The 24490-nt window shown below is 42.4% G+C and overlaps 1 protein-coding gene across 3 annotated transcripts in view; it reads right to left on the bottom strand.

The window, feature by feature from the left end:
• Nucleotides 1-239: 239 nt before the first annotated feature.
• Nucleotides 240-24490, bottom strand: part of stag1a (STAG1 cohesin complex component a) — a 40569-nt gene continuing 16318 nt past the window's right edge. Inside the window, exons 2-33 of one of the 3 annotated variants that reach the window (XM_030391662.1) lie at nt 23385-23473; nt 12868-13076; nt 12526-12646; nt 12210-12365; nt 11871-11967; nt 11690-11766; nt 10720-10924; nt 10431-10582; nt 10123-10196; nt 9804-9927; nt 9561-9659; nt 9353-9432; nt 9142-9249; nt 8846-8960; nt 8467-8584; nt 8120-8223; nt 7756-7848; nt 7179-7472; nt 7005-7075; nt 6637-6805; nt 5855-5947; nt 5388-5562; nt 5132-5271; nt 4413-4514; nt 4140-4288; nt 3507-3635; nt 2997-3199; nt 2747-2915; nt 2546-2662; nt 2292-2406; nt 2085-2165; nt 1915-1938 (exon numbers count right to left, since the gene is read on the bottom strand). In XM_030391662.1, the coding sequence (XP_030247522.1) occupies nt 1915-1938; nt 2085-2165; nt 2292-2406; nt 2546-2662; nt 2747-2915; nt 2997-3199; nt 3507-3635; nt 4140-4288; nt 4413-4514; nt 5132-5271; nt 5388-5562; nt 5855-5947; nt 6637-6805; nt 7005-7075; nt 7179-7472; nt 7756-7848; nt 8120-8223; nt 8467-8584; nt 8846-8960; nt 9142-9249; nt 9353-9432; nt 9561-9659; nt 9804-9927; nt 10123-10196; nt 10431-10582; nt 10720-10924; nt 11690-11766; nt 11871-11967; nt 12210-12365; nt 12526-12646; nt 12868-12896 (3783 nt within the window). In that variant the 5' untranslated portion in view covers nt 12897-13076; nt 23385-23473. Of the gene's footprint in view, nt 1939-2084; nt 2166-2291; nt 2407-2545; nt 2663-2746; nt 2916-2996; nt 3200-3506; nt 3636-4139; nt 4289-4412; nt 4515-5131; nt 5272-5387; nt 5563-5854; nt 5948-6636; nt 6806-7004; nt 7076-7178; nt 7473-7755; nt 7849-8119; nt 8224-8466; nt 8585-8845; nt 8961-9141; nt 9250-9352; nt 9433-9560; nt 9660-9803; nt 9928-10122; nt 10197-10430; nt 10583-10719; nt 10925-11689; nt 11767-11870; nt 11968-12209; nt 12366-12525; nt 12647-12867; nt 13077-23384; nt 23474-24490 lie in introns of those variants that run through there. The other 2 variants (XM_030391660.1, XM_030391661.1) reach the window with 2 other exon arrangements.

Here is a 24490-nt window from a genome sequence, read left to right as displayed (position 1 = left end):
AAATCATGGAAGGTTATAAACCTTTATTGCCATGACGGCTGAGGAGGACCATGTGAAAGCATTGTAAACTCCAGCATGAATGAGAAGTGAAACCTCTCTGGAGACTTTTGTTTCTCAGGTCGTAAATGAGCTGCCCAGCTCCGCTCTACTATGAAATCTTTTGGCGAAGCCGAGCAAAAACGCAGCTGTTTTAAACTACACCAGCTGTTATGAAACAAAGACACACACACAAACACTGGTCCATAAATCGATTACAGATTTTATTTTATTAAAAAGAATTTAGGATCACAGAAAAAAACAAAAAAAACAAAAACAGGCTTTTAGAGCATTTTAAGGGCAACTGATGTCAACTGCACTGCAGAAAAGATCCAATTGTCTCTGATATTTACAGGACTGCCAAGCCAGCCAGGGGAAAAAAGGTAAATGATCGATAAACAAACGTTGGGCGAACGACGATATGGCTGGAAACATTCAGAACACATTCAAACAAATCTGTCAGACGTAGAGATCCATCACTGCACTGGATATGAACAACAAATCTTCTCGTATCAGTTAAAACTGTAGGCAAGTGTTAAAAAAAACGCAAGTTGATCTGACCTGTAAAAGGAACAAACCGAACAGATAATCTGCCATAATACTGAACCATGAAACGATTACAATCAGACCATACAGCGCTGAAAAAGCTGCTATAACCCACAGCAACAATCTGAGCTTGGTAACCGTTAGATATGAGTTACGGGTGTAGGGGACGGGGCTGGAATATACTTTAAGTATGTAGGCCACAATTTGGCAACAAACAAGATACATATTCAAGAAAAAAGCTGTACAAACATCGGACAAAAACAAAAACACACTCGATTTAAAACTTTAGTACTAAAGCTACAGAATTCAAAATATGTTTATTGTCTTTTTTTTAAATGTTTTAACTTCAAAAAAGCCGTTTTTTTTATTCGAGGGTGTGTGTAGAACACGTCAGAGATCCGAGAGAGTAGAGCGGCCGTCCAGGGGGGGGCGGGTGTGTGGCTTCAACACTCGCTTTGCTTGGACGTCACGCACAAGACAGTTACATCACTTCCTCCTATAGCTGTTGACCTCAGTGTGCATGTGCGACTAACTCAACCACCATCAACACTTTTACACACACACACACACACACACACACACTCGCACGCACGCACACACACACGTCACACACCAGCACCACCACATACAAGGACTCAGATGGCGAACAGAGAGAGAGAGAGAGAGAGAGAGAGAGAGAGAGAGAGAGAGAGAGAGAGAGAGAGAGAGAGAGAGAGAGAGAGAGAGAGGGGAGGGGTCGGTGGGTGGTAATAAGAGCAAAGATATAGAACATTTAGTATTGAGAACTTCTCTATGTTGGATTTAATCAGACGGATCGAAGTGCGACACCAAAAGAAGGGAAGAGGGGCGGGCTGTACAGAGTTTCACGCCGATCGGAAGCCGAACCAAACGACTGTACATCTGTGTTACAGGGGGACCATAAAAACTGAGAGTGCTCCGTCGGGCCGGCAGCCGTCAGAGCTACCGCTAACAAGAGCTAAACCGACGGGCTGGAAAGAGGAAGAGGAGGAGGAGAAGGATTAGGAGCAAGACGAAGCTCTCGAATAATCCGGACAAGATTCCGAATCCTCCGGCCCGTCTGAACTGATAGGACAGAGCCGGTCCGCGCTTCACACTTCCAGGTGAGATCCGGCCGATGCGGGATCCATCAGTAGATCCACTTGACAAACATCCTTCCATCATGTCTTATAGAAAGAGAAAAGTACTTCAACAATGTTTTTTTTCTTCTTCTTAAGAGTTTGATTGGCAGGTTATGTGGGTTAAGACGTCCCTCCCCTTTGTGTTTACTCCTGATGTGGACCCTGATCTCAGGATCGTTGCCTCTTTCCCAGATCAGAACATGGGCATACTGAAACCCTGGAACAGTGGAGACGAGATCGACTGTTAGACTGATCGACCTGAACATTACAACCACTGAAGTGAATAACATTGATCATCCCTTTGCAATCCATGGCAACGGCACAAGTTCAAACTAAGACTCAAACTGTCAATGTTTTACTCACCGACTCGTCCTCAATCATCGCTGCAGAGTCGAAGAAGTCTGGTCTTAATTCTGCTCTTTCACGTCTGTTCCTCGATGGCGGCTGCGAAGGACAGAAGCCAAATTGAAGCCATTAAACAATGATAAACAATGAATCAGGTCAATAACTCTTAATAATGAATTCATCTTTCTTTCTTCTGTTGAGTTTCACAGTTGTGATTTTACTCACCAGGTCGATCACCATAGTGTCTTCAAACTCCTCGTTCATGTCCTCTAGCTGACCCCGCGATGACATCATCACATCCTCGAAGATGGGCTCTGCGTCATCCTCCATCAGCCCGCGCCTGAAGGGGAAATTAAGGGAGAGACGAGACACACAATTACAGAAGAAGGAGCAAATCTACCTGTTTATCAGCTGTAACTTCATTAGGAATAATTAAGTCATCAGTTCGTGCGGCTGCTTTTAAATCCTAACACACTTACACAGTCTGCCGGACGCCCTGATTGCTGCGTGACTTGATGTAGTTCAGGCCCGTCCTGTCCTTCCTGTTCACCTCCTCCATCTTCTGCTGGCCGAGCCACGACATCTGCATCTGAGGACTGAGGACAGACAGAGTCACTTTCCTCCATTCTGTCTCGTTTGTTATGTTTCATTGTGTATTTTTCGTGATGCGCAACACTCACTTGTGTACGAAGTCGTTCTCTGATCCGGGTTCTGAGTCCGGGTCTGGCATGTGTTCTGCTGGTCTGTTCTCTCTGAGGACCGTTGAGGTGAGCTGAGGAGTCTGCAGCGCCCCCGGTGTCTGAAGAGTGTCATTACGCAACATCCACGAGCCCTCCACACTACTCTCCTCTGAAATGAACACAGAGAAAGAGTTCAGTAAGAAGATTCATGAACGGAGCCTGATCTGTGTGTGTTTGCCCGTCTCCTCACCCTCTATGCGCTTCTTGTGTATCGGCGGTCGTCCCTTCTTGCTGCGGACTGAGCCGGTCTTGCTGCTGGAGCCCGATGTGACGGACATGTGGTCCTCGTCTCCTCCCGTCAGCAGGCTGTTCCTGTAGGAGATCAGCGGCAGCCACACGTCCTCCCGGCGCTCCGACATCGACTCTGACATGAACTTCTCCAGGTACGAGTGGCTGAGGAGACAAGTGGCGTTTTAACATAATTCTTTTTTTTTTTTAAGATTTTTTCCGGCATAGACACCTTTATTAAGCAGTAGACAGATAGGAAATATGGGAGAGAGAGGGGGATGTGACATGCAGCAAAAGACCTCCGGCCGGAATCGAACCGGGGTCAGCTGCATATGTGGCATGCGCTCTAACCACTCGACCACCTGCGTGCCATTTTAACATAATTCTTGATGATAAATGATGGTTTATTTTGAAATGGCAAGATCAAGGGTTTTGACTGAGAGTAGGAGAGAAGATGGACAGGAGCACTTACACTGTCTTTTTGTCCTGGCGGATGAGTTTGGAGGAGAATTCACTCAGAACCTCCAGGAAGGCCAAGTTGATGGGAGGAAACTCTGGTCCCCGAGGGTTCTGGTACTTAAATGCAAACTCTATTCCATCCCTGAAGAGAGGGAGAAAGAGACAGAAGGTTTTGTATCCAAGTTAGAAATCCATTATCTTCACAACACAAAAGTCAAACTCTTCACTTAAGTTTATTGAATGTTGGGTTGACCTTAAAATATTAAAACATCCACTTCCACTTCCACCAGTATTCATCTTTGTTTCTTCAGCACAGAAGCAGATTTGGTGAATTTCACCTACAGCTGCCTACATATGTAATAGCAGCCAAAGAGTGGAGGCTGAAGTGGTGGAGTAGTGTCCTATTTTGATTTCAGTCTGAAATAATAATCAGTTTGCCTGTGTTTATATTGAGAATACATGAATGAAGATTCTTTCTGTGCATGACTGAATATAAATCCTGCAGCCAACATTCACATTTTTATCTCCAGATTGAAATCAGCATCATTAAAATGTAGCACTGTGGTCTGCACACGTTTAAAACCCACATGGGTGTGTAATGGTTATCAACTTCCTGATTATAGCTGTAAGTCCGGTCTGGTCTTACTTGTGCAGCGTGGCAACAGCCTCTCTGGTCTTGATCTGATCCAGGCCGAAGGTGAGGGCGAAGCGGCGGGCCAACTCCTTGATGCCGCTGACGTGAGAAGACGTCCGGTCCAGGTTTGGTCCCTGGTCCTGCAGCAGCTCGTTGAACAGCTGCAACAACACACACACACACGTGTTGACAAGGTGTTGGAGCGCACATAAATCAAAGCATGCAATGTTTCGGGCCAGGGAGCTGTGTAAGCAGCCTGTCATATGGTCTTCATCAGTGTCTCACCTGCTGCAGACTGAGGATGAGGGTCTTGGCACATTGAATCTTGTCTGTCTGTCTGGTTTTACTCAGAGTCTCCTTGATGATGTCGCCATAATCGTTATAATACTAAGGGCAGAAAAACCAAACAGTTAAAAACATGCAAGATGAACCACAACTTACGTGAATAAAATCATATGTTCTAACTTTAGGGTTACTTTTTTGTATTTTTAAAATATTTATTTAGTGTTTCCAATGTATTTCCCTCTTTAGACGGTTCTTTCCTCCTCATTGTTTTTATTTACTGCTGCCAGTTCACTTCTGTGCTTCATCACTGAAAACTAAAAATGACTACAGAGATAAAACTATATCCCTAGAGCATCCTAAAGAGCCTCATTTTCACATTTAACAACCACAAACTTGAGAATACTTTATCTTGGCATTATTATAGGAAATCAAAGAAACTGCAAGAGAAAATTGCTCTAAAATCTCTTCCACAATCTACTCCCAAGAATAAAGATGTGCATTTTTGCTATTGATCAACCAATCATCTCTGCGAGTAGTGAAGAGAGTTTTAATGGTATCTCGGAACCACATTTTTTGAATCACATTATCGGTTTTGTCATCATCTTATTTTGACCAAATGATTTGCCGGCTTCTGATTTTTTTTTCCATTACTTTTCATACCGCCTGATATTTTCTATTGATGGTGTCATTATTCATGTCAAATATATATGAACACCCACCTTCATGTAGTGTTTGAAGATGTCGGCAGCAGCGGGCATGTCCACGATATCATAGATGATGAGTTTGCAGAAAGCCGCGAGCAGATTTCTCCTTTTGTGGAGAGCCTCGATCTTGTTGGCCTCGTCTTCCTCGTCTCCCTCTGAAGGCAGAAGGAAATATCAAATAAACATGAGGGTTTTGTTTATCTTCTTAAAGCCATCTTTAAGCTTACGTCATTCTTATCTAATTCCCAAAAGGTGTTCCCCTCATCCTCACCCATGCTCTGACTCTCATCGTCCTGGTCGATGAAGACATGGTCCAGGACGAAGTTGAGCAGCTCGTTCTGCAGAGTGCTGTCGGGGTTGAAAACCAGCGGCTGGAGGCCCTCCCTGCCGCCGGAGACCAGCTGGTGACTGAAGATCATCAGCAGGTCGCAGAGAAGCATGAACGCCTGGACAAGAGGCACAAATGAGGAGGACAGAACAAAATACTGATTTCTTGAGATGACAGAAAACATTTCTAACGCTTCCCTCGTCCCACACTTTTGGACAATCACAGTCCTGAAGTGTTAATTTGATGCTTTGATTTAATTTTCTAAAAACTCCAAGTTGTTTCATAAATCAAGCTGACCTAACACGTCGCACACTGTGGCACTGTTTCTGTCATCCACTCTCCAAACGCATCTGTGACAGTAACGTTCACAGTTCAACACAGATGGGGTCGTGTCAGGTATGTGTTCTTACCTGTTCTTTGACTGGTGTGTTGACGTTGGACAGGCACTGTTGGCAAACAGCCAGGAAAGACTTCACCACTCTCCTGAGAGCCACCAGGTCATCCTGCACACACACACACACACACACACACACACACACACACACACACACACACACACTATTAGCCACACTCAGAAATCAATATTGTCAGGCTAAATGTCTCGCCTGTGCTAACTGCACCAATGAAGTAATCGAACTTTAATGATTAGAATTAATCATCAGCTATCTCAGCTGAGGCAGAATAATCAATACACTTTGTGTTGACACTGGTGGAGTCCGTCGGAGGGCTCAGACTGCACAACTAACGATGATCAAGTTTATCATTATATTATTTGTATCCACTTCAGATACAATTTCCGCTCATGTTGTGACAACCCTAGTCAACAGGGAAGAATTTAGTGAGATATAATGGTTGCACACAGGGGATCTTTAAGCTACTGTGGGTGAGAGCAGAATTATTGAACTTGAGCTAAAAACAGCATCCTTCAACTTGTGATGCTACGCTGCAAGAGACTTGCCAGCAATCGATTAAACGTTAAGCTGTTGTGAAGGTTCCATCTTCCCTCCACCACAAAATGGTGAAAAACAGCTCTGGGATCTGACGCCTCGATGCTGATTTAAAGTGTTAAATGAGATAGATTGGGGGTGAAGCCTCTGAATCGGGGCGGCTCTCTGCAGAAATACAGATAAGCTCCTGTTTGGATCTGTGAGTGTGTACTGTTAAAGCCCAGTCAATGAGGTGAATCCAGCACCTTGCTGGGAGCCCCCTCTGTGATCTTGACCAGCTGCCACAGGATGGAGTAGTGCGAGCACTGCAGGGCCTGAACGGCTATCTGCTCCGGCATGGAGCCCTGCTCGATGCCTGCCTTCAGCAACCGATAGCAGTTCCCAAATAAATCCCACCGCGTCAAGTCGTGGGCACTGAGGCAAGGAAAAAGAGGAAAAAGTTAAGTCATTAAGTTTGTGTAGTGGAAGTTTTATAGTAACATTTTTGCAACTATTTTCAGATATGGACTGAATGATTAATCGAGAAAACTGCCAAATATTCACCAAAAATGTAAATATTTGTTAGTTGCAGCCCTAAACAGATGGAAAGTAAAAGGTAAAGAGAAAGTCTTACTTGTGGAAAGCTGTGAGTCTCTTAAGAGTAGATAAAACATTGTAGATATCGTCATCATCGGCCTCTTCAGCCTGCAGAATAACAAGCATGTGTTAGTGTTCAAAGTCTAGACTCATATTTCTTCATAAAAGGCTACAACTTCGACAAAATTTCCCTGACTTGTCCTCCTCATACCTCCTGCAGCAGCTCCTCCACAGAGTGTGTAAAGCGATCGGTCATCTCATCGATGAGCTGCGAGCGGGCGATGTCCACGCGGTTCATGATGGTGTACTCCTCAGAGCAGAGGATGCTGTAGGTCTTGCTGCAGGCCTCGAGCACGTCCATCTCGATGTGCTTCTCCACCACCAGCCGGATCTGCTTCAGCAAGGCGTCCAGGTGCTTCTCCATACGCCCGGCGCTGTACACGTCCAGGTCAAAGAACTGAGGGATCTGCAGCAGGTTGGCCACCTTCTCCGAGTCTGCCTGGTACTGCGGAGGGTGGAGACAGAGAGGCAGGAATTAGATAAAGAAGCAGAAGATAGAAAGAAGCATAAATCAACAGCTAATACTTGTTTCTGTATCCCTGTTTGAGTGCATTCAGCCGACATACTTGTCCAGAGTGGACAATTCAATAACACTACTCACGACTACATAAGTAACACTGATCAATTATATCGACAAACAGATCAGTCACTCCAGCCGAGTCATTAGTCAGTGTCACCGGCCTGTCTGGTGCTGACTCTGTTCGGGTTGGATTTCAGGATGGTCGTACCTTGGACAAAAGCATCGGCAGAGCCATGATAAAGTGCTCTGTCAGTTTGTTCTTGTCGTCTATCTGGGTCTTCCTCTCCTTCGCTGTCAGCACCTGAACACACAGACACAACATTTTATGTCGGATGTAGCCTTAGGCGTAAAAATAGGCAAGACAGAGGCAGTAAAATGGTGGTATTCTGCCCTGCTGATATGACTGGGAATATTAATCACTGGGAGAAAACTTCTTCTTTTGCTAATTTTGTCCAGAGCTGCCATCTAATCACATCAGTCTCATCTTCAAATCAACTTGTGAAAAATCCAAGTTTGCTGCTGAAAGACTAATAACTGTGTCATTACACTGAGTGTTCATATGCTTGACCTACCCGTTTGCCCGTGCCTCTGCCCACAGGTGGATGTGCCTCTGCTGCCTGTCGGATGGTGCACACCATCAGCTCTATCAGAGCACTCTCCTGTCTGTCTGACAGCACTGCAGGGACAGACGGACAGACAGACAGACATACAGAGTTAAAGCAAAGGAGAGAGAAAGATTGAGTCAGAATGTCAGCAAAAGTCAGACAGAGTTTCAATGAACATGATTTCATTGCATCACCTCTTTTAGCTAACAGGCTTACAGAGTGTGTGTGTGTGTATGTGTGTGTGTGTGTGGTGTGTGTGTGTGTGTGTGTGTGTGTGTGTGTGTGTGTGTGTGTGTGTGTGTGTGTGTTCTTACCTTCCTCTCCCTGCACAGGCTCTTCCAACAGAAGTTCAGCCATACACTCCCAGTCTTTCAGCAGCTCCTGAGAGCTTTCCCACAGCGAGTCCACCAGGTAGGCTGCATGCTCATGGAGCTACACACAAAGAAAGAAAGACACTCTGAGCACGATAAACTTTTACACGCATTGTGTGAAAAGTTACAGCAAAAATACCTGAAAACATTTTTACATAAACTACAATGATAGCAACATTTCTCTTTAACAGAGTAAAATCGAGACACTCTTTATGTTATCTTATCTATTTTACTGTCTCAAAAAAATCAATTATATATTTGTGTCAGCTTAGAGGAAGTAACAATAAATTATACAACATGGTAATAACAGGGACAGCCTTACCTCGCTCTCCAGAAAGAAGAGCACGAGCATGCGGATGAGATTTCCATTGGGACTGCTCCTTCCTCTGCGCTTGGCCAGCGCTTCTTCTGCCTGCGGGTCATGACGACTGAACAGCCTGACAGACGAAAAGAGGGGGAACGAGAGAGAGAAAGAGAGAGAAGGAAAAGAGGATGAAACAGTTAGAAAGGATAAAGTAGGCGTTACAAACCACTGTCAAATGACGAAAAAGATCCCAAAAAACAAGATTGTCATTATTTCAAGTCGAATTATCTTAAGATAAATCATGATGGACTCACTTCCTGTGCAGAAACTCTCCAGCAGCAACTGCCACCGGTCGGTGAGCAGAGTAAACCAGGTGGTACACGTTCTCGCAGTCCTCATTGGACAAGGCGTCCTCACTGCCCCTGCAGCAGATCACCAAAATTAGCCACACTCATCACACAGTTTAAAAAAATAGGAGTAAGAGTTACACAAAACTAAATGTATTACATATATAAAGTTACTCACTGCAGGATGAGTGTGACCAGTCTGATGGCCTCCACAGCCACATCGTACTCCTTATCCAGTGTCATTGATACGATGCGGTCCTGTCAAACAAATAGAATTGAACAGGAAAAGAACTGGGATTAATAAGCAGAAGTGCAACAGAAATCAGAAAAAAAATCACTCAGTTAAAAGCAGTAAATGTTTATGTTTGCATTCTTGCAGTCGTTACCTTGAAGCGGTTGGTGAAAAGCTCTAACTTCGGGAACAGTTCTCTGTTTGTGTACAGGTTCTGCAGAGCTTTCAGGCACTTCAGACGTACTTCTCCTTGCTGAAAAAGACAGAGTTAGTCAGTCAGTTAGTCCTGCTGTCAGAATATACCGAAATGTTTAAAAATAAACATCAACCAAGTCTTGAAGAAATATGATAACAAAGCCAACTAAAGAGTTGGGTGGTTGTTTGACTGTGTGCTCACCCTATCGTGTAGTGTCCAACCAACATATTTCAGGTAACTGTCATTAAGAAAAGCATCGCTGTACATCTTCATCCACACTCCGATCTCCTCGATGCAGATGGCTCGGATTTCAGCTATAGCATCCCTAGGGAGGAAAAAAAGACGTTGTTGTCATTGTGACCAACAAGGCTCGACAAGATTTGAAAAAAAAACAAAAACTGATCATGTTAACTAATAACACTATCAATGTTTGTCATCACCATTATCATTAGGACTGACAGATTTCTGTTAAGCATCATTACATCTATCATTATCAGCAGCGACCAGCCCGAAGTGTTACCTGTAGCGATGCACAAAGATTCCCTTGAAGATGGAGTTCATCATGTTCTCTATTTCATCTTGGTTTTCCTGAAGCTGTGTGAAAAAGTGAAAAACGCAAGTTACAGGCAAGCAACATTTTAGATCTATAGTACAACAAGATAAATAGTGGTAACAGCTGTTATTATCAACAATTTTGATTTAAAAATATGTTTGTACAAGTTGCTGCGCATTAATTTCAGCTCTATGCATGAAGGTTCTGAGTATTAAGCATTTCAGTTCAACACTACACAAGCTAATGCCTTCCATAAAATATTAAACGTGACCAACCTCCTTCCTCTTCTGTAGCAGCAGCTCCAGCTTCTCATTGGCTCGTTTGCCAGCTATCTTGTTCCTCTCAGCCTCGTACTGTCTCTGGGTGTTGTCCTGGTGGATGCTCAGGTTCAGCGCCACATTCACCAGCGCTGTCATCAGCTTCATCGCTTTGCAGAAACACAAATAGACACATGAAAAGACTCGGTAATAAGCACAAAAGCATGGAGATAACAGTTATTTATTCATTGCCATTTCCTGCCGCTAAGATTTAGCAGCGCAGTGGTCATGAAGCTGGTCTCATTACCTGCTAATGTGGACGTGTGTCTGAAGGCTCGCACTTGGGAGTCGGACAGTCCGGTGAGGAGTGAGATCACTGTGTCCATCATGTACTCGTCGTAGATGATGCTGTACTGACACTGGCGGATCAAAACGCTGATGAACTCGCAGAAGTTGTAGCGAAACTTCTTCCACATGGGCCCTGGCATGGTGAGAGGATAATCCCCGCTGTCCTGTTGATGAAAAAACATAGAGTAGCTTTAATATCGTTCATCAGAATGATCAAGCCTGATTGGCATTTGATGAAGAGCATTCCTGCAGCTACTGAACGTAATAAACCGTTCCATTATTCACTTCACTGTCAGAGTAAAACAAATATCTTCGCTCTTGTACGCTGACAGCAGGAGAACTCTATGATCTTTTATTCATTCTGGCCGCTTGTTTTGACGTTCTTCTTTCTTGTTATAGATGAACGAGACCAGAACCACTTGCATCTGTTTCACCGCTGCTATTTGTTTGTTTCTCTCAGATCCGTCCAAAAATGTGTCGTATGGTGAGAAACAAATAAAAACGGAATTGATGTGAGATTCCAGAGTGACTTTCATCTTTTATTGTGTGATATTAATCATTGCACCCACATATGAATATGTTTTTCTTCCAGTATTTTCTGTTTGGAATCTAAAAATCGTATGAACTTAAATATAAAAAGAAACAGGTTTGAGCTCAACATAGACATGAAAGTGTCAAATCTGTTGGCACAGCCTGTTGGAGGGTCTGAGAGGAGATGGAAATATTCATACCTTACAAAGTAAACCTAAAATCTATCGATTCAGTCGGACTTTTATAACTGGGCATTTTGCACTCTTACGGCAGCAAAGGGGGTAGCCAAATAGACCAAATATGTCATAAACAAAAGTACAATAGCAAGATATGAGGAAAATGAGACAGTTGTACCTTTCCTTCAGGCAACAGAAGTCATATTCATAACATTTCATTACCTCATCAAACTCCTCAGTCATCTTGCGGATGATCTCTGCGTTCTGCATGTTCCTGAACATTTCAATCCTCACGGTGCCTGGTTACACAACAATAACAGCACGATTTACTCCAGATGTTTGATTCAAGTTCACACTAGAACTGATTTTACGAAGCTGCAGCAGTTAAATTTACGACTCTTACCTTTGCACCCGGAGCACTGGATGAAAAAATTGATGAGGTCCAGCAGCGCCAAATCTCTGTCTTGTTTATACGACTCGATCCACTCGTCTACTACAGACTGCACACACACACACACACACACACACACCGAGAAAGTAAAACTCACAGTCATAACTAATGTCTCCTCTTCAGATAGAAAACATATTTTACAAAGCGGAATCTGATTTCAAACTACAGGAGCACAGATGGAACTTTAAAATAAAACATCTTGTGAGATATAAGCACAAACAAATTTCAAATTCAATTTTAACTTAATTGAACAAGTTCACCTCTAAAAAGTTAAGAGTGTCATTCACCCACCTGCATGGCACTCTTGCCCAGTTTGACCACCTCAAACAGAGTGACGGGGTCCCCCCCGTCTCCATTATGTTGAGCCACACCGTTCGCCTTCCCTCGCCCTCTTGCTACGCCCACAGCCTTGTCCATTGGTGACTTCCGAGGCTTCTTATTGGATGCCTGTGGGGACAGATATATCAATCAAACAGGAGGGAAACAAATCACCCAGTTACTCATATTCAGACAGAACCTTGAGGTGCACACAGAGTCTGACTTATGCATCCACTCAATGATAGAAAGCAGGGAAGTCTGACACACGTCTACAGACGTGGGCACCTACCGGGGCTTGTTTTCCAGGCCTCCCTCTCTTCTTCTTGCCTTTCACCTCTGGATCTTCCATTTCACTCATGCTCATACTTAAGCCCACTGCATCTGTTGCCCCAGACTCATTGGATGAGTCCCTAAGAGAACAAAACAGACATATAACTCACATGCACTTGAAAGCTTTAATTCATCCATAGAAGAGCTGAAATGTTTAGCTCCAAAATGATAAATAACAGTCAAACTACAGAGGCGAAAAGCAAATCAAATGACTTGTTTTAGTCAAGAATAAACACATATTTCTTACAGTGCTGTAAATGCATGCAATCTTCTTTTCATGTTAAGTGTGTGTTTCACTCACTGTAGGACAGGCAGCTCCGACGTGATCATTCTGGTTTATGGGGGTGGCGGTGGGATGTGTAACTCTGTCTTATGTGCGTCTGCAAGACCAAGTGTGTTTGGAGGTGCAAGACTGTTGCTCAGCTGGGGGGAAAGTTCAGGAGAGGGCAGGGAGAAGAGGCTCCAGGACGGACTGCACTCAACTTGGTGGCACTTAACTCTCTTCAGCTCCTGCAAATATAAAAAAAACAACACGGGGAAAGAGAGGAAATTGTTATAAAAACATGCATTTCAAAATAAATCCAACAGTAATAACAATCCATGATGCAGGTGTTCTGTTACAAGGACGCCTGAGCAACAGTTAAGCATGAGCACAGACACAAACAACTGATTTAGACGTGAAAGAGGTCACATTTTGAATGAGGTGAAATACCGATGGCCACAAATTGCTGATGATTTATTTAGATACAGCTATGACAAGTGGCTGCTTTAACTGGCTTATAACATTACCTAATTCCTGACAGTGTATATGATGTGTGAGGACCCAGTTTCCAAAGTGTCACAATAGTAAACATGTCACTGAAAGCAGAGAGAGACAGTTCAATCATTCACTCTGGTCAATCAGCCTATAGAGGTGGAAACGGGGAAAGGAAGACACCAACTGGCCACTTTGAGAACTACAACAGCAAAATATTGTGGGGTGTATAGTGAGGATTTGTACACAGGAGTGTTTTTGGTATAAAACAATTTCAGTAACATCCTGTAAAGTGTTAAAAACCAATCACAATACCTCAACCCAGTAAGCTTCCTTTATTTAATGTATTTAATTAAGATTGAGAATATCTTAAAGTGTGACATTACACATTTTAAACTTTGTGAAAGTAGAATCAAAGCTTTGCCCTTTGGTTCAAAGTGACATTTAGTGTTATTTTAGACAAAATATGGAGATTCAATCTGATTATTTGTTAGAAAACAAATCTGTCCTAAATTGTGAAATTTCCACATGTGCCACAAATGATGCAAACTCAATAAAACAATCCAAAAATGCCTTGCAGTCACAGCTAAATGTGTGGCTAAATTCTCACTCAGAGGACTGACAGCTAAATTAATAATGACATTAGTTATTAACCTGTTCGTATGCTAATGAGGGCAAAGAGCAGAGGAGGAGCACTGCCGCTCTTCGCCACAAGAGGCAGTACGATCCACAAAGTCCTCTGCCCAAAGTCCATCTCCAAACTGCTTCATTGTGTTTTAACTGGGACGTGTGGACTCAGAAAAATCACCAAAACACCCATTTAACTCGCAGCTCGGCTTCGGTCCAGTTCTGTCCACCTACGAACAGTTTTAAGGGTGTATTTTCCCCAGAGTGTGTGTGAGTGTATACGTGTGTGTTTGAAAGTAGGTCTGGGCAACAGTAGGGGGCAGGCTAAGAGAGTATGTATTTAAATACAGTCTTCCACACAGTGTTTGTACTGAGGAATAGCATGGTCAGAAGAGCCCCCTGTTTCACCACACTGAACTGCGCGCACACACACACACACACACACACACACACACACACACACACACACACACACACACACAGTTCTTACACAGTCATCTGAGCAAACAGCAACACTGTGAGAAAGGAGGTCAAGGTGAAGGCAGGATTTCAATCATTGTCACCTGAGAGTCTATTTTTAAAGTCACAGATTTTGCTTGGCGTCTGGCTGGTTGTAGTAATATTAAATGAAATCAGAGCTTTTCCAGCCTTCCACAGGCCACAGGCTGGTATTCGACCTGCTTGCATGCACACGAGCTCCTCATCGATTTCGGTGCTTGATATTCTCACCGCGGATATTAAACCTACAGAAATGAGAGAGAAGCCCATTTCTGCTGACAAGGCCGGTGAGGGAAATAATCCTGTCCGTCTGTTGCACGGCATGTTAAAACTCCACTGGACGCGGCAGAAATGTTAACTCGCACAAATTGCCACAATAAAGATGACAAATCCAGCTGCGCTTTAAAATTGTTATGCGATGCCTGAAGCTGCACACGCAAGCGTCGTCAGTGTCGGTAGCATTAGAAGAATATTTCATAGAACGGGATAAAATGTGCAAAGGCTGACAGCTCAGAAGCATGCTGTAAGTTATGTGCAAATAAATCACTTTAAATAAGACGCTGGCAGGTGATCTGGGGGAAATGGCAAAGAAACGGACAGAGGGAACTAGAAAAGGAATATGAATTCCTTAAATCTTGAAGTAGGTGAACTGAGGGAGACATGCGGTGTGGACACTTTCAGATAATACTTGTTTAAGTGACAGTCAGGCTAAAGAACGACAAAGCCTCACTAAAGTAAACATTATACTTTTAACACTATGTTAAAGCTATTTTTTGATGAATTCATGTTTTTACAAAAGATAAGAGTTATTTTAGTTTGATAAACATTTTAAACATCAGCACTTTGTAACCATTTCTTCTTTTGTGTGCTATCATTTAAATGAAGAAAACACTGATCCGCACAATTACTCCTGTTCACAATCATTTACATAATATATTAGAATACATTATATTCCTTCAACTTGGCTGTGTTGTATTCTACAAAGTCTACCCACTACAGACACAGGGTACTGATACAGTATGATGATTTGAACCAACAAACAAACAAAGGGATAGGAGCACCTACAAAACATAGAGGCTCTCTGTCAAATACAAACTTAAATAAACATTAAACTGCAAATGATCAATATTGTAGAAGTAGGGAAAGAATCTGGCTGTAACTGACGAGACAATGACCGGAGAAGCCTCGTGTTAATGAATCATCACGTCATTTAATATTGTCTTATCAGCTTGAGTGATTTTAATTTGTGAATGAATCCCACTTCAAGGCTCCAGACATCATTAGAGAGCCGGCTGTAACCGAAAACAATCAGGATGTCGATACAAGACACTAGAACACAGTGAAAAAAACGATTTCTCCTCCAGTGACTGGCTCTTGAGACTGGCTATTAGCTCTGCTTTATAACTAATTAATAATTGATTAATGTCATCACAAAATGTAACTGGATTGAAGCCGCAGCCGAGCGGCATCGAAGCACCAAATAGCGAAGGCAGCGAGATCGCTCTTATTATGTCATTTCACCACTGTCCCACCTGCTAACTCCCCCCTCCACCTCCACCTCCACCCTCCTCCTTATCCACTTCAGAGACTGTTATATCTCAGCCACCTGCTCTTATTTTGAACCCCAACATGCCTCCGAGTCCCTCTCATCATCCGATTATCTTTCTCCGAAGGGAAAGGGAAAGCCAACTTCCTTGTGTCATGTTTTCACAGAATTTGAGGGACAGGAAAAGGGTGTGTGTGTGTGTGTGTGTGTGTGTGTGTGTCTGTGTGTGTGAAAGAAAGTCTGTCTGACCCACTATCGTCCAACAACTAAATAATCCTTGTTGCACGTTGGCTTTTCTGGTTTTTCCCGACACACTGGCACTCTCCCTGGCTTCCTCACACCCGCACACAAACACACAGAGATTGTAGCAGCTTCAACAGGAGGCTATGAATAATTTGCAGTGAGTCTCCTGAACTGTTCCTCAATTTTAGACAGGATAGAAGCAGCCAATTGCATTATACTTTGCACCTCTCTCTCCCCTTTTTTTCTCAGCTCAATACCATTTACTCTAAATGGCAAAAAGAGAAACAAACTCTCACAATAAATAACAGCAATTACTGCCAAAGCAGAATAATGAATTATGCATGTAAGGCCACTTTCCTGTTGACTCAGTTTAATACATTTCTGGCTGCACTGCTATCGTCTCTACCCTAAACTGAGCTGTGTTGTCCCTGATCAAAACTTTAGAGAGAAAAGCTTCTGCATGTGTCATTTTTTGTCTGACTAGCAGGCCAAAGCTAAAAAGATATTACATTTACTACAACAAAAGAATCAGGACCCTAAAACACCAGGCAGAGAGACACCAGCTAATGTCCGGCCAATGGTGAGAGTCTGAAAACTTAATTTATAGCGATATGCCGGGCACCATCGCCCATTGAAGAAGGCTTTTCAGCCAACTGCGCGTACTGAATCAGCGGCAGAGCCCATCACTGAGAATAACAACTTTGATTGGCTGTTCAATTAGGCCAGAGGTGCTCACAGTGGGGCAAATAGAGTTTGGCTTGCCAGATGTTTGTAGCAACAAAATAAAAAAAAGTAAAGAATTCAGAATCTGAGCAAGGCAGTCAATCAATGGAATTGATTTTGGCCTCCGATGAATGTTCAGTGAACAACACTCACAGTTTCCCTTTTTGAAAGACAAATACAGACTACCTCCACCTCGTAGTAGAGTGTTTCACAGAGTTGCAGAATGTACGAGCTGGTTGGTGTTGGTTGTAGTCTTTGTGGTGCATAAAAAGGACAAAACATTAATCAGGGTCCTTCAGAACTGTGTTGGTGTAACTTTTAAGTTGTTATAGATACTACAAGTGTTGCTGGAGTTTCCACCTCTTAAGACTTTTCACCTTCTCCACGTGCATTATAAGTGGGTGAAGTTGTACCAGAAACCCCTCCTCTGCTACTACACTGTTTGTGGTGTGTTCAAGTGAAACTTTATGACTCAGAGGCAACTCAAACGTCGGCCCCTGTGCTCCTGAGCCTTTAATGTCGGTTTTGTGCCCTGGCCCTCAAGAAACCCAGTAAGAACCAGTGACATTTTGGCATTTTTGCTTTTAAAAGTGGAGAACTTATTTCAGTTCTATAAATCTTGAATCTAAAGTAGTTACCTCTCATGTTTTCTTTCTTCATTATCCACAGAATACACATTTTCAGCACTTTTTGTTTTTGCAGATGGGATAGTTTAAAATACTGAAAGGGAGAAAAGGTAAATAAAAAGACAGCTGTTTAAATGGAAAGCAGCAGGTAAGAACTCTAAATGGTAATTTGGAAAGGCCCATATTTCATCAAGGCATGTTGTCATATTGAAACCATTCATGCTTCTCAATGTGGAACACAGTATAGATATGCACAATGCTCAGTAGAGGAGTTTAATTCTGGCAGTAGGAGGGCAGAAGGTTAATAAAATGAATTACAGCCCCAGTGAGAATAATAAAACTTCATGTAGCCTCTTCAAACGCACAGACCGGGCCAACAGAAACGTTGCCAGGTTTATAGGGAACATTAGGAGCTAACAGTGCAAACAAAATGGAAAATTGACTTCTTCTTGTTCTGAACAAATAATAATGTGCGCGGGTTGTTTTGTTTTGACACCGAGGTGTTAATGAGCATCTTAAAATTTCTAAAACACCGTCCAAAAACTGAACAAACTTTCAACACAGACGGAAAACAAGCACATTTCACTCAGACGTTAGAAGAACAGTAAAAAGTTTTATACTGCTGTGAGAACTGGACTAACTACACATGCAAGAGCAGGTAAGCTTTATTCTGATTTCACACTCAGAACTTTCTCCATTTTACAACTGTTAAGAAATTCATGAAGTGGCAAGATGCTCATCAGGTAACAATAGACACTCATGTTTAAACAAACACACCGTGGGTCAGGTGGTGCAGTTCCAAGAGCTGCTTCAGAGGAACTAGAAACAAACCCACATGTTAACTATCTCTGGTCTGCAGAGATTTGTGTGTGTGTGTGTGTGTGTGTCTACTTAAGAGAGAGTGTTAGAAAGAGAGACAACGAGCGAGCATCTGAGAACCACTTAACATGCATGACATGTTCTCTAGGAGGCAGGCCGGCGTTGCTATAGCAACTGGTGTGGGTCATAAGCCCGGCGGTGACGGCATATTTGATTGGCTGAGTGGAGGCAGGAGGGACCCACAGTAAGAGAGGGGGGGCAGAACAGAACGGGACCAGTTGCAGATCCAATCAGTGAAACCTGACTTACAGACTCTTGCAGGACTCCTACAGTGCAGAGGAAAGTTACTGTCTGATTAGTTCCTCTCTCACCGAGACGATTCTGTAGGTGTCCACACACATCTGTCACACAGCTTCATTAAATCAGCCTGCTGCTTCAGTTCTTTATGGTCACCGTTCAATCCCATTCATGATATTGCTAAAACTTTGCAACAACTATCAGTGAGCAGCGGACTTAAGAAAAAAGTTGCAGACACAGCGTGCAAAACCTGGCCCAACTTTAACTTGAACTACTTCTTAATGAAACTGGGCTTCCTGGTTTTCTGGACTTCATTGTCTCACCGGTATCCAAAACAATACACCCCTTACAGTGCAGCTCCAGTGCATTTTTTAGACACACAAGCCTGTTACACAGCCACATTCGGACAGACAACACCGCAATGTAAAGAGAGAAAGAAAGGAAAAAGAAACTCTTCATTCATTTCATCGGGGCCAAAAAACAAACAAACTAAAATCAGAGGGTGGCCAAGTTTAAAAAGTTTGAACCAAGCCTCCCTTTGCTGCAACATGATGTAGTCTATTTCAATCAGAGCCCAACTGTTATATCAGTCAGCCCATATTATCTGCTATAACAGATATTGGTATTAGCATGTATGATGTCCAATAGGTACTGATATGAAAACTTTTTTTTTTCACATATTGTGATGCAGAAAAGGATTCCTCAGGTAAATTATAACATCTCCATTGAGATTTACAGTTTCAGACCTCTAATGTCATTTAAGACACTAAAGTTTATCATTAAACTGTATCATAGCCTGCCTCCAATACAGTCGCATGGCTACACAAATGTACACTTTGCATATGTAAACATATTTAGTTTTATTGATATTAAAATACACATAAACAAGGTGTGTGTAACTGCAGCAATAAGACACTGATGATAATAGAATAAAGTTATAATACAGCCTTTGTTTTGTCATCTGATGAGCCTAAAACTACTAGATGCATTACCGAGACAGACTTCACCAATTCCTGACACATCCCCTTTTTTGTTTTTCAAATGTAGTACTGTTTTCTCAATTCCCTCTGCGATCCAGCAACGGCATCATTTCCAGTGCAAAGTTTCTCCTCACCACTAGTGCCACAATTATAGAGAAGAAGAGCAACAGGATTACTTTGGCTATGAAGAAACATGGCAAAACACTTTTGTAATAGCTCGATAAACTTGTGTTTCTAGCAGGAGAAACAATCTGCAGAGGCAAACCGGTTATCACTGAGCAAATGTTAGAGAGTCAACACAATGAATGCACGACACGACACACCTGGTTATGCGGTGGTGCTTTGACAATGAATGGATGAAATCCTTCTCAAGGTAATAAATCAATTCCAGTGCCAGAGGCTTGTATGGTCGAGAAAGCCAAAACACCTTGACAGAAAAAGCCTAAATCCACTTTTACAAAATACCTCTCTTTGTAGCTAAGTCTTTCATGGTCACTTCATGCCCTTCAACTGTGAAAACAGTCTTGAATAATTTGTCTTTTTCATTTCTTACATTTAAAATTCTGCTCCCGTTTCAGCTAAACAACCGCAATTGCATGAAAGAAATATACAGTATGTCCTCATATTAGCAAAATAACAAGTTCGCAACACGTCCCGACAGCTCTGTGCTGAAGCAACAGCTAAACCATTATGGCAACATGGGGAGAAAATAGCCCACAGCTTATTATGAGGTGTTATTTCAACGATCCCCGATGGGAAACCTCTCTCCCACCTTCTACAGTGAGATCAGAGAGTGCAGGGTCAATCACACTACAGTGCCACTGCAGCTCGTAATGACTGAGCACTTGTAATGGTGACACTTCAGCAAGGTGGATGGCAGGTAGCCGCAGGGGGCTCAACATTTTCACTGCAGGTGGACAACTTATTGTAGCACTTTAAAATCATTCCCTTTTAATTATTTTAACGATTACAATTTTAAAGCAGCATGACGAGGATTGAACAGGTGATAACAATAAGGTGATGACTGCAGTGAGCTTGTCTTGCAAATCTGTCTGCAAACTCGACTACACACACACACACACACACACACACACACACACACACACACACACACACACACACACACACACACACACACACACACACACACACACACACACACACACACACACACACACAGTCCTGCTGTCATGGTCCCTGCTGGCTGATTCTTTTGACAACTATAACCTGCACTGCGTCTGCTATAATTGGCCGTTATCTCTCGAGACAGACTGTAGTGAGCCCCTGTATCCAATACTGTGGGCTACTACTGTGAAGCGTTTGGAATAGAATGAAAAAAAAAAACTCAAGACTGGATTCACCACTAATAACATAAGGAGGGAAGAAGCACAAGACTTTAAAAACAGATGGTTGTCCAGATACTGAACGTGTCCTTGTGCATGTGTTGTCATCAATAAATCTATTGTGACTATTTCTGTCTCTACAGTCAATATTTCAGGATGTGAAAATCCTGCACTGGTGAGCAAAGCTGAGTATTAACACTTCCCACGAGGGCCACCTTCGAGAGGAATGTGTACATTCATAACGGGAAAGAACAAAGTCGAAAAACAGACATTTTTGGGAGACTAATCCAGAAAACATGTCATCTTTGTGTACTTAAAAAAACACTGATAAAAGTTATATTAATCTAGTCATTGTGCTGGTGCATAAGCTGGCTTCGGTGTGTTCTGTCAAACAGTTACCAGCTGTTTGCAAGTCAATGCCTTTATTGTCATGTTAATTAAGCTACAATGCATAATTAGCCCCCTTTTTTTTACAGTGTCTGTGTGGCCTCAGGTAGGCAGTGGGCACAATGCAAAACATCAAAGTGTGCTGCCAGTGAAAGCACAAAGAGATTCAAGCTCCACAAGAGGACAGAGTGTCAACAAGACGCCCCACGAGTTCATTAAAAATGCATTCAATTGCACAAAACAAAAGACATGCAGGACATTTCAGAAGATTGAACTAACATCCAAATTCTACTAAGGAAAACCACAATTGTCATTTGTTAATCAGGATTATTCAAATCACTATATTTGTCCCAAAGGGGCGGTAGCACAGGCTTGTAGAGTAGTGCAGGAAGGGGAAAAAATATAAATAGAAAACACACATAACATACAGGAATAGGAAGGAAGTCATAATTATGTTCACAAGCTATTTTTTCTGTTTTTTCACTTCTCGGCTAAAGCTGGTGAAAAATTGGTTTTGTACTCTCAAATATCAGGATTTCTCCAGGAATGGTCTCAATAACACCTTCAAGAACCAACAAGGTATATACTGATGATACAAAAACTGATAGTTAAAAAAAATCTGTAAAATAAATCTGTAGTTCTCGTTTCAGTAAATGGTTGTGGAGAGGCACTACATTTCCTCAATCTGGGTTATTATAAAAGGAACCTTAAAAAGAAGGAAGTCATTAAATCATTGAATCTCGCTTTGGTCATCCTTCCTTACTTGGTCACACATAAGAGGTGCTGACAATCCTAAACCGCAGACATGCAGAAGTAGTTTAAGAGTTTACAACTTGACGATGGAGAGGAAAACCCACTAAACATTTCCTTACAGCTTTTACAGCCTTGTCCCTACCACCACAATATCATGCATCATTACTTCCACTCCTCAACATATCTGCAAAATAATATGACTCCTCTAAGCCTCTTCAAGTAAAGAGCGCGGCACATACGGATAACAAGACGACTGAATGCCACAAGGAGTGCGTTCCCTCAAAATCTCCACAGCTTTTCGAAAAAAAGCAAAAAGTTATGTGCCACAAAGAAGATATTTAGGGAGATTCTAAAACATGCCTCCAAAGAAATGGTTTGTATTAAGACTGAATTGCTGTCCTTGAAGGAAACAAAAGCTGTGCAAGATTAAAAAAGCCACTTAAGAGGAAGACTATCCCGCTATATTACTTAATGAACCGCTGAGGGGGTAAAGTAAATTCAAGACGAAGAAACTGGGAAGTTATTATCTCCCTTTAGATTAGAGCTAATGCACTGCTCTGTAGAGCTCTAACTGACTGGCACAAGCTAAAGCTGCTTAACTTTGTCCCTCCAGCCTCTCGACACTGTACAGTACTGATGTTACACTCAGCTCAGGCTGAAGTGGATTAACTTTTAAACCTCCTTCTCTTGTTCTATATGTTTGCTCTATCTAAAGTCGTCCCAACAATAATCTGGGAGGCCCAATCACATAAAAACTGATTGATGGACCTGTCTGAACAAATAGGTGGGAACCCCCTTTTCAAAAACATTTGTCTTTACAAGGTTGGTTTCCATAGCAACATAACCTGACACAGACTTTGAGTCATTTTCTGCTCAGCGGTCATCTACCACTTCTATTATTTTCTCCAAAAACTGTTTATCTTGACAGTTTTGGCTTGCGGAGAGTTTGACCCAAATCAGCCTTAGCTGTTATCTTGAACTGTAAAGCATGCCGTGTTATCTCCTCCTCTCCCTGGCAGGATGTGGTGGTGGTCTGCTCAATGTACTTTCACCACCTCAATTTGTCACAGTGTTTAGATGTTGTTAGGAGGCAGAGGCAGAGAGAGGTGTCTCTAATCTTCATTGATTTGTGGTGTATCAGTGAAGAGCAAAAGGTGAAGTCTGGGCGGTCGAGGGTAGCCGACTAGTTTAACACGGATGGATTTAAATGGATTCAATTAACCTGAATCTTGGTTGACCTGCTGGCCTGAGGGGATCATCCCATAACATGGAAAATGAGTGGGTCAATCCTCTAGACGGCAGGTCATTCCTCTGAAAGCAACAAGAACATACAGTGTAAGTGTTTCTGAATTATAACGAAAACAAGTGTGAAATTAAACAAATGTGATGGAAAACAGGAAGAAACAAGGCCTTCGTCAATCTATTTCAAGAAAGAAAAAGAAATCCTTGAACAGATTGACGATGTCTGTCAGAGCTGAATTAGCCGTTTCCTATAAATGCCAGAGGAACCACCTGCTTAGTTTCCACGCAGCCCCCCGGACATCTCCAGTATGTGTTGTAAAATACATCGCAGCAGCTTAAAGTAAGACAAATAGCCTGCAATCAAGTCAGACAGCTGCGTGTGTAAATCTCAGCTGCAGAACAATTCAGGAAGAACCAGTTTCCTCACAGCTATCACTGCTTACTCTGATAATGAAACAGTGTGTGAACTCAGGTCTTTACTTGCCACACCTAAAAGGGTTATTGTTGCTCTTACGAAACATCTGTTTATCTCACGCGAGTTAGGACAATGATAATCTCTCATTGATCCTTAAAAAGTCTGATCAGGGCTTGAGACTAAGAGGGTCACGAGCGAATGAGAATGTATTTGAGATCTTCCCCAGCATGCATCCAGGATGAAAGGGATGTTAATGTGCAGTATGTTTAATCACTATCGTCTGCAAGTGCATGAGGACGCAAGGTAAATATAAGCCACTGATAAACAGCTATGAAGACCACAATTATAAAATGCATTTTGATATTGGTAGGACCTTTGTTGATTTTTCATGCAAATTTGTAAAAAATACAAATGTTCAACACCTTCCTCTATTCATTCACAGGCGATTGAGCGATGTTTTCGTGGCTCATAAATTACATTAAGCAGCTTCGATAATCAAAAGGTGTGTTTGTGCCAGTATCAACAATCCACAACTGTATTTTTCAGGCAGCTTCCAACAGCCTCACTACATTATAAGATTCATTAAATAAACTGGCCAAGGTCATGTGCTTTGTGTCTGCGAGAGAAGCTGTGAGCTGCTACATAAATATAATTTAAAGGCAGGAGCACTC

The sequence above is a fragment of the Sparus aurata genome, chromosome 16 (genome assembly GCF_900880675.1).
Source record: "Sparus aurata chromosome 16, fSpaAur1.1, whole genome shotgun sequence".
Taxonomy (NCBI): domain Eukaryota; kingdom Metazoa; phylum Chordata; class Actinopteri; order Spariformes; family Sparidae; genus Sparus; species Sparus aurata.
The sequence above is the reverse complement of the archived record's forward strand: the minus strand, read 5'-3'. Positions and strand labels throughout refer to the sequence as shown.